The sequence below is a fragment of the Carlito syrichta genome, unplaced genomic scaffold (assembly GCF_000164805.1).
Source record: "Carlito syrichta isolate Samal-C Ts95f unplaced genomic scaffold, Tarsius_syrichta-2.0.1 Scaffold304701, whole genome shotgun sequence".
Lineage (NCBI taxonomy): Eukaryota > Metazoa > Chordata > Mammalia > Primates > Tarsiidae > Carlito > Carlito syrichta.
In genome coordinates this window covers 91,729-106,976 of record NW_007248797.1, presented here as the reverse complement: position 1 = coordinate 106,976, position 15,248 = coordinate 91,729, and the positions used below count along the sequence as shown (strand labels likewise).

At 42.9% G+C, this 15,248-nt stretch overlaps 1 protein-coding gene across 1 annotated transcript in view; it reads right to left on the bottom strand.

The window, feature by feature from the left end:
* Nucleotides 1-15,248, bottom strand: part of LOC103263014 (dedicator of cytokinesis protein 2-like) — a 298,126-nt gene that overhangs the window by 214,049 nt on the left and 68,829 nt on the right. The window contains exons 13-19 of the mRNA XM_008060687.2: nucleotides 15,094-15,219; nucleotides 13,177-13,301; nucleotides 7,920-8,018; nucleotides 4,011-4,083; nucleotides 3,797-3,900; nucleotides 1,900-2,083; nucleotides 1,633-1,730 (exon numbers count right to left, since the gene is read on the bottom strand). Of these exons, the coding sequence (XP_008058878.2) occupies nucleotides 1,633-1,730; nucleotides 1,900-2,083; nucleotides 3,797-3,900; nucleotides 4,011-4,083; nucleotides 7,920-8,018; nucleotides 13,177-13,301; nucleotides 15,094-15,219 (809 nt within the window). The remainder of the gene's footprint in view (nucleotides 1-1,632; nucleotides 1,731-1,899; nucleotides 2,084-3,796; nucleotides 3,901-4,010; nucleotides 4,084-7,919; nucleotides 8,019-13,176; nucleotides 13,302-15,093; nucleotides 15,220-15,248) is intronic.

Below are 15,248 nucleotides of genomic sequence, written 5' to 3'. Positions count from 1 at the left end.
TACATGCAACTGTGAGGATAACTCTCAGAAGGATTATGCTGGGCAAAATACATCAGGAACAAAAATGTACATTTTTTTTGAGACAGGTTCTAACTATGTCATCCAGATTGGAGTGCAGTGGCACAGTCATGGCTCATTATAGTCTCAACCTCCTGGGTTCAGGTGATCCTTCTGCCTCAGCCTCCTGAATAGCCGGGACTACAGTCATGGGCCACCATGCCCAGCTAATCTTTCTATGTTTTGTAGGGACGAGGTCTTACTTTGTTGCCCAGGCTAAAAATGCACATTCCTTTCTACTTCATTTTTATCAAATTCAAGAGGAGGCCAAAATCCATCTATGATGATGGTAGTCAGGATAGTGGTTACCCCAAGTGGGTTACTGACTGAGAAAGGGTCTGAGAGAATCTATTATAATGCTAAAAATGTTCAGCATCTTGATCTGGGTGGTAAGTACATGGGTGTATACGTGTGTAAAAATTCATTGAGCTGTACTCTTGAGATAACTGCTCTGTACCTATTTAATCATATGTACAGTATGCCTCAATAAAAAACTTTTTTAAAAAATGCAAAAGGGAGGCAATGGAAAGTCCCCCTGCCCCATGACTTCTCCAAGCTACCCAAAGGCTATGGACCTTATAAAGGTGGGAGCTGGAAAATTACCCTGCCATTGCTGAAGGTGGGTGGGTCGATAGTATACATTTAAAGGATCTGGAAATTCTACAACAGCTTCTCCAGGTATAGACAATTAAGTAAAGCTTGATTTTCCTCCCTCCTAAGGGATGGATCAATAGTTCCTATAATCCCTCAAAACACAGAGCTACCATATAAGGATGCTTAATCTCAGTGTTTCTAGCTGTTCCAAGTTCCTGATGGACACAAGATAGCCAGGACCACTGGGAAACACCTGTCTCAATTCATAGAGCCGGGGAGAAGGGTTACTCTAATTAGACGTGCACTTCAGACACTTTTTATTCTCCACTACCCTGTGGATGTAATAATATGTCTGACCTTTGCATTGTTTTCTGCTTGTTTCACTTAAAATGTAAGCCCTATGTCTTTCCTTTTCTCATCTTTAATACATAATGCTCTCCAAGCAACAGAAACTAAGAATACTTTTTATTTCTAACAATGATGTGTAGGTAGTACTAAGAGATCATACTGCTATTTATATAGCAACATACAACAACAAAAATAATAGTTACTGTTTGCTGAACTTTGTTTTATGTGCTTTGGTTTAATTGTTGTATACTATGTGTTAGAAACTGCTGAGTAATTTTTAAACATTATCACCTTGAATGCTCTTAACAGCCCTGATAACTATATCACATTCATAATATTATCACATAAAGTTGACACGTGGGAGAGCTGGGATTTACACCCGGGCTGATCTATTTCCAGAGACTGAGCACAACCACAGTTTTCTGCCGCTCAACATTCAGTGCCATTGAACCAAGTACCCCCCTGCCTGGATTTCCCCATAAAGACTCCTCATGGCAACCTGGGACAGTGAGTCCCATTGTCAGAGAAAAGGTGTCTCTATCTCATCAGCACTTTGTTTCTCCTCTGGAACAACCCAAGATTGAAAGTTTTGTCACTGCTGGATGAATAGAAACGAAATGAAGCCCCACTAACCTTCACCACTTCCTCTCCGTCCACAATTTTCAACTTTTCTAAATTCTCCTGTAGCAGTTGAGGCTTCATACGCCACTTCAGCAAACCCAGCAAGCCCACTAAAATAGAGTCCAGACATGCAGAATTACTGTTATTGGCCTAAACTGTCCATATCAGGACCTCCCTTGGTGTGGGCATGCACACAACACACACATGTGCGTGCATGTGCACACACACATACACACACACACACACAACTCCCACAGACAAAACTCTTGATCCCGTTACCATTCTGGGTGAGCTTTGTGGAGCACACCAGGGTGGAAATGGAAAACACATCCCGGGAGCTGACAGAGAGACCCCCAACACTGCTGGAGCTTCGGCTCAACGTGGCCCCCTTGTTTTCCACATGGTGTCGATAAGAAGGAAGGGTCAGGTAAGCATTGGCATCCTCCATCTTCTTGCTGTCCCCCTGGAAACAACACTTTGGTTTATGCCCAAGCCAAGGCTACATGCCCAATACTACACAGAGCTTGCAGTGGCCTAATTACACACTGTGGGATAGGAAGGGTCATAAACAATGAGAAAAATCATCAGAGATGGTGAGGCTGGGCTGTTTTTCCACAAAATAGGCAAGAATCTAAAGTTATAATAATAGAAAAAAGGTTGATCAACCAGTTGAAGGCTCTGTGAACTTCATTCATGGCAAAGAAGACAATTTAAGATGCCTGGATAGGCCACTTTAATTCACCTTAATTTTTCTTGAGATCATAACACATACCCATCAGCAAGATAAGGAATCTAACTCAAAGAGTAAGTTAATGGCAAAGGCACTGAGTAAGAATGCCCTGGGATCTAGCCTCTGATCTACCATTCACAGATCTATGCTACCTTGGATAAATACCCCTTGACCTCTCTGTGCCTCATTTTTTGTTCATGTACAAAATGAAGATAATCATAATCCCTAATTCCTAGAAAACCTGAGAAGTCATAATAGGACAATGCAGCTAGAATACATAGCAGAGTGATAGACACTAAGTGCCCTGGCATGCTGAATGATTAGTAGTAGTCATTACAGGAGATAACATTTATTTTACACTGCACCCAGAGCTGTACCTAGTGCCTTATATACCTTAGTTCATTTCATTTAAGCCTCACAATAAACATATTAAGTAGATACCATAATTATCCTCAGTTGAGGAAACTGGGACTTAATAACGGTAAGTAAAAAGAAAGCTGACTGCAACTGGGTCTCAGCTACCAAGGAGTTTACAATCTGCTAGGGAAGAATAGCTTTCAAGACAAGAACAACCTCTATGTGTTCTAAATGAGAAGACAGAGGTTGTACAGAAGAAGGGGAGTTTTCTGGAAAAATTAAAGTGACTCAGAGAAGAGTATCATGTGATGAGGTCTGAATGACACTGTGCTTGCCATGAATACCACAGGCAAATGGCAATTTCATCCTACAAGGTTAAAAAAGGTAACAAAAAAGAGAAGAAGAAAGGCAAGGGCAAGAGCTTGATCCTTGCCCCCAGCCAGGTAGTAGGAGATGCATCCCACTGTCATAAGAGGATGTGTGGGAAAGCATGCAGACAACATCAAGACAAACACTTATCTCCACTTCTCAAAAACAGCCCAAGTGTCATTATGTAAAAATAAAAATAGTGGATATCTGTACTCCCTTCATGTTGACATGGGTCATCTTATTGGTTTGTCATAAATATTGCCATCACCGCTCAAGAAAAGGGAAACTGAGCCTCAGAAAGCATGTGAGATGATTCCAGATTTCGTTGGCAGCAGGATCAGGACCGTAGATTGTAGTATTTTTCCATTAACTACAGTGCAGCATCTCTCAAATGTTCACTGTAGGTCTTTCACATCCCACAGAGGTCCTTACAGAGCCAAGAGTATTTCTGTATATAGCAATAACCTTCTCCATTTATTGAGCTTGCCCAGGTATTCATCACCGCCATGTTTACATGCACTGTCTCGAATTATCTTCACAATTATTCACTGATGAAGAAACAGGCCCAGAGAAGTCAAGATTTTGTAAAAGGCCACACAGCTGATAAACGCTGGTGTGTGTGCTTCTTGGGTCCCTGCCGTTGTCCACTAAACAATTCTGTCATAATTCCCTTGCTTCCAGGACCACCCTCAGTGCATAGTTCCTTCCAACTCATGGTACCTTAAGGACAACCAAGTCGTGGTATCCATCATGCAGAGTAGTCCCATCTTCTTTCATCAGCTTCACATAGGACATGGCAAAGTTCTTTTCTCCTTTATCTTTAGCTGGAAATAGCATTGTGGGATCAGGAAAGAAAATGACACATGGACCACCCAGCTATTCCATTCTCCTCCCTTAGGAGAGCGGCAGAGACACCATCTGGTTAGGTACTCACATTCCAAAGATGACCGATGTCGAAACATGAATCGTAGGTGGATCCTCTGCATGTCTTCAATGGGGACAGCCACCTTAGGAGGCAGAAACCAGAGCTCAGAAGCCAATGAGTTAAAAGGCCCTCCCCACTACACCCCACCCTAACAGTAGCCTGACCATTTAACTGAGAGAGCTGCCTGCTGATTTACGATCCATCCATCGGAGCCTGATGAACTGTAAATAAATTACATAAGAACTAGCTATGAAGAGAAAATAAAGTACTAAATGTAATCCATTTGGCAAATTGCATTCCCAGCCAATGAAAAGAGGTTCGTAAATTATAGTGAGGAAAAATGAATCTCCTCAAATTGATATAAAAGTCACATAACTTTAGCACAGGATTTGATGCACTGCAAACTGCACAATACACATTTTCCTTACACACTCCAGGAGTTCTGGCGATTGCAGCAGGGCTTAGCAAATTAACAATGGCCATTAGGGGGCTTGCTGGAGGACTCTTACTTATGCAAATTAATAAAAAATGCTGTAATCCAATAATATTTGGAAAAATCCTAGGGCTCATCCCACCCTTGGTTAGACACTTGCCCAGATACTTTTGTTTCCAAGGACACTGAGCTAAGACAATCAGCCACTGGTCACCCCGGTATCCCTGTGCAGTGAGGGGCCTGCTGGCACCACTGATTGCGATGCTTTTGGCCTGGCTCTCCACTGCCCACCTCCCAAAGCCTCACAGCTCCTCTGCAATGTGCAATTCAGGCCAATGCAGAGAAGTTTAGCTACCTGCAAGAAAGACACTTTGATTTTTAAAAGGAACAAATTTGCACTGTATGGCTGCCTATAAGACAGATTTATACTTTAGGGCACTTTCTGTTGCAGAAAATGAGAGTTGAGCCTGAGGAGGTCCACCATTCTGTCTGTGTTTCAGACAGAGCAAAAGAACTGAGAGCCTTATGGGTAACCGCAGTCCAAGTCATCCTTTACCTGCATACTGAATGGTTCCTAGAAGCTGCAATCATGAGGTACTGGCCATGCTGATATAAAGTGGAGTCCTCATACCCAGAGGCTTCCTGTCCACATGGAGCGAAAAGGGTTTCCAGAGATGTACAGAGGTGCACAAGAGTACAAAGAAGAGAGACCCAACCTGTTGTAATAATTTCCTGACCCCTCAGGGCTCGGTGGCTCAGCCTGTAATCCTGCGCTTTGGGAGGCTGAGGTGAGTGGATTGCCTGAGCCCGTGGGTTCGAGACCCACCTGGGCAACTTGGCGAGACCTCATCTCTACAAGAAATCAAAAATTAGCCGCGCAAGGTAGCGCGCGCCTATAGTTCCAGCTACTTGGAAGGCTGAGGTGGAAGGATCGCTGGAGCACAGCAGGTTGAGGCTGTGGTGGCCGGGAGCGGCCACTGCACTCCAGTCTGGGCAACAGAGTGAGACTCCAACTCAAAAAAAAAAAAAATTTCCTGACCCCAAAGTTGGGCAGGTCATCAATTTCAAGACAGTGAGTACAGGGAGATGCACTGAGGAAAATAGTAATATGTGTGACTAGTCAAGAACCATTGGGTTTGAATAGCTAACACTGAAAAGGAATGTGAGACCTTGAGCCCAGAGTGAGTCAATAATGCTACTAATTATATGGCAGAGATATCTGAAAGTATGATCAAGCTTCACTGTTCACTGAATTAATTCAAAATTCATATTCCAATGCAGGTTATTCCTCCCTGTTTAGTGTGATAATCTAGTGATGTGAATATTTGTGCTTAATGCCACTCCCATCTAGGAATCATTCCCAAAAGGCATCTTTTAAGCATTTCAAGGCCTTCTGTGGGTTCTGTCACTCCTCACTGCTAAGTAGAATGGCACAGTTTATTGGGTTGAGCACCATCAACAAGAGGACTGGCTGACAATTCCATGTTAGGAAGGTCCTGGACCCATGAAGGACGATCAAGAGAATCAGTCTGCCCCACAGGGCCTCCATTTCCACTGCCTGACAAGTCACTGGGCACATGCTAGGATGTTGCTTCAGATCCAGAGGGGTGTCTCCAAGGACTCAAAGCCTTTATGGATAGTGACTTCTGCTGAAACCCAGAGCTAAAGAAGTTCTTTTTGCCATCCTGTGTCCCTCCAGTAAGTATGTCATGATTGGCCCCAGAATTGAGCAGGACATTTTGTGAAGAAAAACATAATATATTCTAAGCTGGGTGTGGTTGTTTATGCCTATAATCCCAGCACTTTGGGAGGCTGAGGGGGGAGGACTGCTTGAGTCCACAAGTTTGAGACAAGCCTGGGCAACAAAGCAAGACCTCGTCTTTACAAAAATTTAGCCAGGTGTGGTGGCGTGCACCTGTAATCCCAGCTACTCAGAAGGCTGAGGTAAAAGGATCACCTGAACCCAGGAAGTTGAGGCTGTGGTGAGCCATGATTGTACCACTGCACTTCAGTGTGGGTGACACAGTGAGACTCCAAATCAAGAAATAATAATAATAATAATATATTCTTATATGTTGTTCACAATTGCATTAATCCATCAAGCATCCCACTTGCTTAGATTAAAACAAGGAATTTCCCAGATATGTTCAACAGTCTATTAGAAATAAGGCTAGAAAAAAGAAAATGCTCCATATTCCATGAAGTTTGGGAAGTGCCCTGCACTTTCACTTCCTGTTGCAGATCTGCAGAGCACATTTACATCTCAAAAGCTCTGAGAACCTGAAATAAAAAAGTCTTTGACTTCTATATTTGATCTCAAATTTCTCAGCACGTATTACATTTATTTGAGCAGGGAATATTATTTTAATAAAACACCAGTTAGTATTCCTCAGAACATTTTGGAGGGAAAGCCATATGAGAAGGACATTGAGGGAGACTGCAGCCCATATTTTGAACTACTGCCTCTTCTCTCTCCTTTTTCCACTACTACACAGAGAGGCACAAAGCTGCATACCATGTCCCACCATGAATTACACTGCCTTGTAGAGGTGTGGGTAAAAAACAGGCAACGGTCAAGTGTTTGAGAGGGGATCTCAAAGGAATGTAAAATCCAGTTCCATTTTCCAAACTAAGAACTCTGCCAAGTATGATCATGAGTTGTATTAACTGAATGTGTGCTCTCTTCCAAGGACTCTTTTGGCAGTGCTATGTGCAGTAAACCCTTTCATCTCTATAGTCAACCCTGTTGCTACCATTTTACAGACAAGGAAACCAGGGCACAGAGCAAGGCTTGCCCAAGGTCACACAGCTGGAAAGCATTAGCACTGGATCCAGAGTTCCTGCTCACAACTGCCTTGTTCAACTGCTCTCATAAAAAGGAGGAAGAATGCTAATTGCACCAGTCAGTGTTCTGCTCCCTTGGGAAGCTGTAAAGAGCACAGCCCGAGAGTTAAACTGCTCATGTTTGAATCCCGGCTCTGACATTTACCGGCAGTGTGATCACAGGCAAGCTGCTTACCTGTTCTGTGCCACAGTTTCCTCATCTATCAAATGAGGAAAATATCAGTACAAACCTCACATGACTGATGTAAACAAGAAATGAACTATTTAAATAAAGCACTTGGGCCAGGCACAGTGGTTCATGCCTGCAATCTCAGCAATTTGGGAGGTCAAAGCAGGAGGCTTGATGGAGCCCAGAAGTTCGAGACCAACCTAGGCAAAATTGCAAGACCTCTTCTCTACAAAAATAAAAAATAAAAAAATAAAAATAATCCAGGTGTGGTGGTGCATGCCTGTAGGCCCAGCTACTTGGAAGGCTAAGACAGAAGGAGCATTGGAGCCCAGGAGGTCAAGGCTGCAGAGTGAGACCCCAGCTCAAATTAATTAATTAATTAGTTAGTTAAACAAAGAACATAAAAAGCTGCCTGGTTCATCATAAGAACTAAATGCATGCTAGCTGCTATTATTATTAATATTATTATTACCTTGACTGTTTCCATCCAACGTGGCTGTTTGACTTGATAGTACACAACGGAACGATACTCATTCATGGGCTTGTCCCCAGCTCCCACGCAGATTGCATTCTTACCCAAGAAAAACAAAGAGAGAGAAAATGTAACAGAGTTGCCATTTTCTATGCTTGGGCAAGTTTGGTCCCAAGGCCATCGCCAGCCTTAGGGCCTGGGGTAACCCTGCCTTCTGTAATCCTCCTGCCAGGTCTCCATCATGGCCTTCCTACATTACGGATTTCTACATGAGCGCTCCCAGCCACAGAAAAGACAGCTGCTTAACTACAGAAATTCTATTACTTCTATTCCAGAAACTGCTGGAGCGCGCCAGGGCATTGACATGGCTGCCTTATTGTAAATGAAACGATAACCAGCCTTGGAGTTACTGCACGCCGCCAGTCTTATTAATCCTTTTTGTTTCCCAAATCTGTGCACAAAGTTGACAAACAGACTCAGATCAGCCAAGCTGCAACTCCTTCTGATGGATTTTTACTGCTAATATGGCAGAGGCCGGTGGGGTTGTTGGACAAAGGGAGAGAGCACGGACTTCAGAGAGACACCTGTCCCTGCCTTGGAGAACAACTCTGGGGCAGAGGGGATTAGGGAAGAGGGCTCAGTTCAACCCACAGTGATGGCGCATCTTCTGAATACCAGGCCCAGGCTAAGCACTAGGATACGGGAATAAGTCAGACATTGAACCCGACGTGAGCTCACGGTTTAGTAGAGGGACCATTAGGGAACAAGTCATTACAGCAACGTGACATGACGACAGACACATGCACAGTAGTGGGGCACAGAGGAGGGATACTGAAGTACAGGTGAGGATCCAGGAAAAGTGTCTCGGAAGCAATGACAACTGAGCATCTTGAAGAAAAATTTCAAGTTGGCTTTGAGCAGAAATGGGGGAAGGGCATGCTGAGTGAGAGCAAGCTCAGAGCGGGCATGCCTGTGTAAGGTTTATTCTTTGCCATGAAAATCACCCTCGGAGTTTCAGAAAGGAGCTGACTGAGTAACAAGCAATTCTCTTCTGGTAGCGTGCAACAGCTTGAATTCTCCCTATGTTCATTCCAGCTGTTTGGGTCCAAAATAATACTCAAGCTATCATGCAGAAGGAGCCTATGTGTGGTTTTTATACCAGACCAGCAGATTTTTAACCTCAAATCGTCAAACTCCTGAGGATATAAGGGTTAGTTTAGTAACCTCAGCCTCAGAAATCACACAACTGTGTGGCTCTGGGCATTTTTATGGAGAGTGAGTCAATTTATCTCCCTGGATTCCAGCATATTCTCCAATGAATCCTTGACCCCCACCGGTTGAGACACCAGAGTTGGGTCACAGGTAGGCCCTCCTGACCCTAGTGAACCAACTATGCTAAACTGTGGGAAGGAGGGCCCTGCCCCCTCACTGGAAGGCTCCCTCTTGGCTTGCAAGGTAGAAGAAAAGAATGGTGTCAGCTTCAATACTGACTAATGGTACTTGCAGCCAAAAAGACTCCATTTGAAAATAGGATACAGAGTCCTCCCAGAACTTACTAAAGAAAACAAGGATAACCAGTGAACCGAAAATGAACGAAGACACACAGTTCTCCTGGTTTTCCGTGGGATGAAGCCTTTCAGAACTTCTGGAGGCACTGAAGGAAAAACATACTTCTAAAGATTTTCTAACCACTTGGAGAGTATCCAGCATCATGCTAAGCCCTTTCCACACACCACCTCCACTTAATTCAATCCTCACAACCACCTCTGATGATTACTGCCATTATCCCATATCACAGCCAGGTAAACTGAGGCCCCAAGAGGTTAAGTCCCTGCTCAGAAAGTGACAGAGCTGGGACTACATCCCAGATGCTCAAACTCTTCGTCCAGTGTTCCTCCTATAATAACCTAGATGCCTTCCAGCCTACAAAGATTTATATCTGGTGACATTTATGGGCTTAGCGTTTCTGTATCATCAGTGAATCCATGTAGCTTATAAAATCAGAAACTACACATATATCTCTGGTGAAAGTGAAACCGCTGTACAGCAAGCAACTAAATCTCACAAACCTCTCCTGATGAAAATTGTTGATTTCTTAAGGCTGGCAAAAAAAAAAAAGTCTCAGTATCATTCTGAGACAGGTCAAAGAGAGTGCTCTTACCCTAGACACTTCAGAGAGAAAACCGAATGGTGCAAAGGACAGCAAGAGGGCATCATGACCAGGGACTGAACCCTGTTTTTGGGAAAATATAGATCCAATAGATCTCAAGTGAGACTGCTCAATAATTTCCTACATTGCCCATCCCCACAGTCCCCAACTGACAGTGAGAACCACCCCCCACAACCGCCCCAGGTCAGTTGAAGGAAATCTAAGTAAGAACCAGGAAGCCTGAAGCCTTTAACGCAGGAAGAGACATCACAGTAGGGAAAAAAAAAAAAAAATCAAGCCCCGACACATGCCCTGTTTACTTGGTAGGAATCACAGGAGGAATGAACAGCACCAACATGGATGTGAACACACTTCGAGAAAGACAATATTCTACATAGACAAGGCCTCACCATGAGAAGATGCTAATTAGCCTCCACAAGGTAGAAGTCAGGCCTGGGGCTCAGGGTACCTTTCTAATCAGCATGGTGAAATTTATTGAACACCTGATATATAGAGGACCTCATCTGATGTTCATAAGACTAAGGTGCCATTGTTGGCCTCGTTTTCAGACAAAGACTCTCAGGCTTAGAAGGGTTATATAACTGGTTCAAAGTCATCTTGCTAATCCAAGCTGAGCTACGCTTGGTGCCTGGCTGCCAGGCCCCAGAGGTCATGGTCTTAACCACTACCTCACACTGTCCCTACCCCCCCACCTCCACTGCCTCAGGCTGGCTGGGCTCAGAAGGGCAGAAGTTTCTTGGTCCAGTATCTGAGCCTTTTTACTTCTCCAGAAACTTGCTTCCAGCTGGATTGCCTGTATGACTCTCTCAATTCTCTCCAAGGGCTTCACCCTACACTTAGTCCTCCTTCTCTGAATGTCATCCCCCTTCCTGTTGCTAAGTATTTACTGCGTATTAGGTACCTTACACCTACTGCTTTGTTTAACCTGCAACTCCCTTCCCCAGAAGAAATAAGTATTCCTCGGTTATAGATGAATAGACGTGCCCAAATCACACAGATAATAGGAGGGGAGGCTGAACCCTGTCTGTCTGAGCCCAAGGCCCTCAGTTAGTGTCTCTGCTATGGCCTCTCCTGAATAAGGTCCTTGAGACCCCTAAATGAGGCAAGTGCAGGAGCCTAACCTATTATGCCCTCTGGTCTCCCTCTGCTAAAGGCAGCATGTACCTAGAGCCAAAGAAGAAATCAACATTCCTAAAGGGGACTGTTCCCACGGGAACTCACCAGTATCAAACAAAAGTGTTTGAATGCTCTGCCTGACACCTAATTAGATGGTAATATTTATTTCTACAAATAGAAAAAGAAAAGCCTCCCACAGGCTTCCTTAGCAATGTTCAATAGTCAGTCAACTGAACTCTCCCATAACTTCCCTAATAGATGGAACTGCAAATTATCACCACACCCCACAGTTACCTTTTCAGGTCAGCCCCCAGAACACCTGCTTATCTATCCATCTTTGATAAGTACAGCTGCTCAGCCTGGTTGTTGTGACCAGAAAGGGTGACAAAAGCAGAAGTAAGAATGCTTCAGACAGGAGATAAGATGCCCACTTGCCTCTTAACCCTTAACTCTTCCTTTTAATTTGTCCTTCTGCAACATCGAAGGCAAGGAGCATATCGATGCTTCAAAAATGTGGCTGAGATTAAAAAGTTCTCCAACAGGTAGTGAGGTAAAAATAACTTCAAAGCAATGGTCTATACATTTGTGAAATGCAATTTTTCCTTTCAGACAAAAACTCTCTGCTCTTCCTTTGTGCGCCTCTGCGCAGTGTTTCTCACTTATTATATTTTCAGAAAAGTTTCAGATTCCTACAAAAGGAGGATGAGTTAAATGCTTAGGTTTTGTTCAAATAGATATTAATTAACAAGGACAGTCTTTATGAACAAAAAGGCAATTGTGGGGATTTCCTTACATCTAAAAAAATAATTATGAGTCTTTTCAGAATTTGTTAGAAGTGGTTATTAGTGGTTATTTTTTTAGAATGAGAAATAAATTGGAGAGTTTTTAAAAAACATACTGAAGTGTTTAAGAGGGTTTGCAGCCTGGAGTCAAAGCCCATCTCTGCCGTATACTAACTTTAGGATCTTAGGCGAGTTGTTTTACTTCACAAAAGTTTTGTTTCCCCATCTGTAAATTGGGGATATTAAAAGAAACATTTCATACTATCACACAGCCTGATGCATGGTCATTCCTCTGTGAATTTTAGTTATTCTTAGGCAGAGAGTTGCACTATCTGCCTGTGCTCCATGCCCCAAGGGTAGAACTGATGACTTATCAATCTTCACACCCCCATCTGATGAACACACCCACCCTTCTTCCCTATCTGGTCACCCACAGTGGCCTAAGAGGAATATTTGCTTGCACTGACGCTTCAGTTGAGAACTGATTTTATTTTCAGCTAAGTACTCTGAAAGGAGGAATTGAGAAGTAAAACCCTCCCACACACTGGACACAACTGCTGATAACCTTGCAGGAAATACAAGCAAATAAATGTAAACACACATGATAAATATTGGACAGGACATATGTCGTTTAAATATAGCAATGTGCTTTGCATTCTTGAATACACTCAGCTAGCCCTCTGGAGACCAATTTACGAATAAGGCTTTCCACTAGAATTTCTGGCTGAGCACTGGGGAGTTAGATTAAGTGTTGAGAACGTCTGCTTTGAGCACATCCTGGGCCCCCACGCCAGCCCAAGGCACTGTATTGATCCTCTTTTCTTACCATGGATTTTGCCTGAATAAAACAGCTCGGGTTCCGTGAGAACATTTTAACTGCAAAAAGCTAACCTGTAAGCTAAGACCAAGCAAAAATTAAAAAAACAAATGAAAGACGAAGACAAAGGGGTCAGGAAAGGAAAGGAAAGGAACAGACACTGCAAAACTGCTCTGGTGTTAAGAAATAACACGAGGGCTCTATGGGACACTGTGCTAACCAAGCTCAAAAGGTATAGATCACATGACTCAACCCCATCTCAAAGGCACCTGGCATTTAGAGAACAGAATCAGGGAGAGGAAAAGCAAATCTCTATGAGTGGAGACCCCCAAGGGGGGTCCTGTCATCCAGAGCAGCAGACGAGTCCCTTACGGGCAGCGTTTTGCCATCCTCCGCGCACACACACATGATCACTTCCATATTCCTCTGCGTCGTCTTGTTGTACTTGTCAAAGTCACCTTGTAAGAGAGTAATGTAGATGTCATTCCTGACATCCCCTGAGGCAGAGGGAGAGAGAGAAAGACAAGAGTTAGTCTATTGCAGCAGGAGAGACATTGACTAACTAGAGGAGATGGAGAATGGGAAGAAAGGCCCCCACCTGGATTGCTATTAAGGAAATTAAAATCAGAACTGTTTAGAGAAAGCATTTTTACCCCATCTGGGAGGCTGGAAAAGTAGGTAACAAGGGGAAGAAGAAATGCCAGGAAATCAGTTGCAAAAAAGGGAGGCAGAATGGTTAGAATTGGCCATGTTTTTCTCAACATTAAAAATCATTTAATTTTCATCCTCTAGTGACACCTTCTGGGAAGGCAAAGGAAAACTCCAATTGGAGTGCTCTTGTCCCATAAACAACACCAATTATATACATTCACAGATCTTTCAATGTACAGAAGCAGAATAGAGCAACCTTCCACATGTCCTGGGTTACAGGGTCAGGAAGAGGTGCAGAGGGTCTTCAGGAAGAGGAGGGCAATAAGAACAGAAAATTCTTCAAGGGGATGCACAAGTCATTGGTCTCAAGGAAAGCAGTTACAGATAAATACAGTACAGGTGCAGGGGCCCACCTGCAGAAAGAAAGGGTTCATTAGGAAGAATCATCATGAATAGAAGTCCAAGACCCAGATCTAAAACAAAAAAAGGAAGTTTCAAAAGAGTGGTATTATTGTTGAAAGACAAAATTACAACCAACTTAAAGACCTCAGTTGGCTTTATTGGGATTTTAGAATCAGGCAACACTTCATTCCAGAAAACAGAATAGAATCAGTGTTCTAATAAGCTGAGCAAATGAGGTTGGCTTTATAGACAGAGAAAGGCTGAAGAAAACAGAAGCAAAGAACAAACAGTGGATTAATCATTTTCAAGTTACTTTTCTTGTAAGGTTGGAATGGGAAGCAGGGTAATAGAAAAATAACTGATTGATTAGCATCAGGTTAGTTCAGGTAACTTTTGGTTGTAAGGATTAAAACAGGAACTTCATGATCATGCCACTGAAGATTTAAACTGGCCTGTTTGGAAAATTGGCTGCCTCTCTCTCTCTCTCTGTCTCCAGATTTCTCAAAAGGTCAGATAACAACTTAGTTTGGGCTTAGTGACCTGGAACTTTAGCATGGGCGACTGCATTTTGATTTTTAGTCTAGTCTGTTGGGGCCTAGCACAGGAGTTTAGTCAAAAATAATCCCCTTCTATAATTTTTGTTTAACATTACATAATATAATTTGTTATATTTATTACACACACATTTAGAAAATGTTAATAGTAGTGGTTACTTCTGGAGAAAAGAATTAAGGGAGCTTTTAACATTTTCATTTTATACTTTTCATGCCATTCAAATATTTTACAATGAGCACGAATTTCTTTGGTAATAAAAAAAAAAAAAAAAGCTTAAAAATTTAAGAGAATGACAATATACCCCTGGAAAGAGTGGAATCATTCTGCATGTAGTAAAATAGAAATGATATCCATAATAAATTATTAAGTGATAAAGCAAGTTACAGAACAATATATGAAGTCTATTAAGTAAGGGTATATAAAGTATATAAATTATAATCCCATTTGTGGAGGAAAAGTGCATGTGTATATATTTATGTGTTTATTTTGTGAATGCATAGAAGTTTTTTGACATATAAAAATTGTTTTCAGTGGTTACCTTCAAAGAAAGAAAGAGAGAGGCAGTAAAAAAAAGGAAGGAGTTTTGCCTCTAAAAAGAAAATGAATTAGATAAGCTGAATTGCTCCCAGCCCCGCCCCCCCCGCCCCCGCCCCTAATGTCCTCAGAGCTTCTGTGTCCCACCTGGCATGATGATCTCTGGGAAGCCCAGCTTCCTGGCCACCACAGTGGTCCTGTCCACCAGATGTGGATAGTCCTTGCGGATCTGAATGATGTCACCGACCAGCATCTTCATGGTCACCCAGAGGCCTGGAAGGGAATGGTGCACCAAGTAGTGC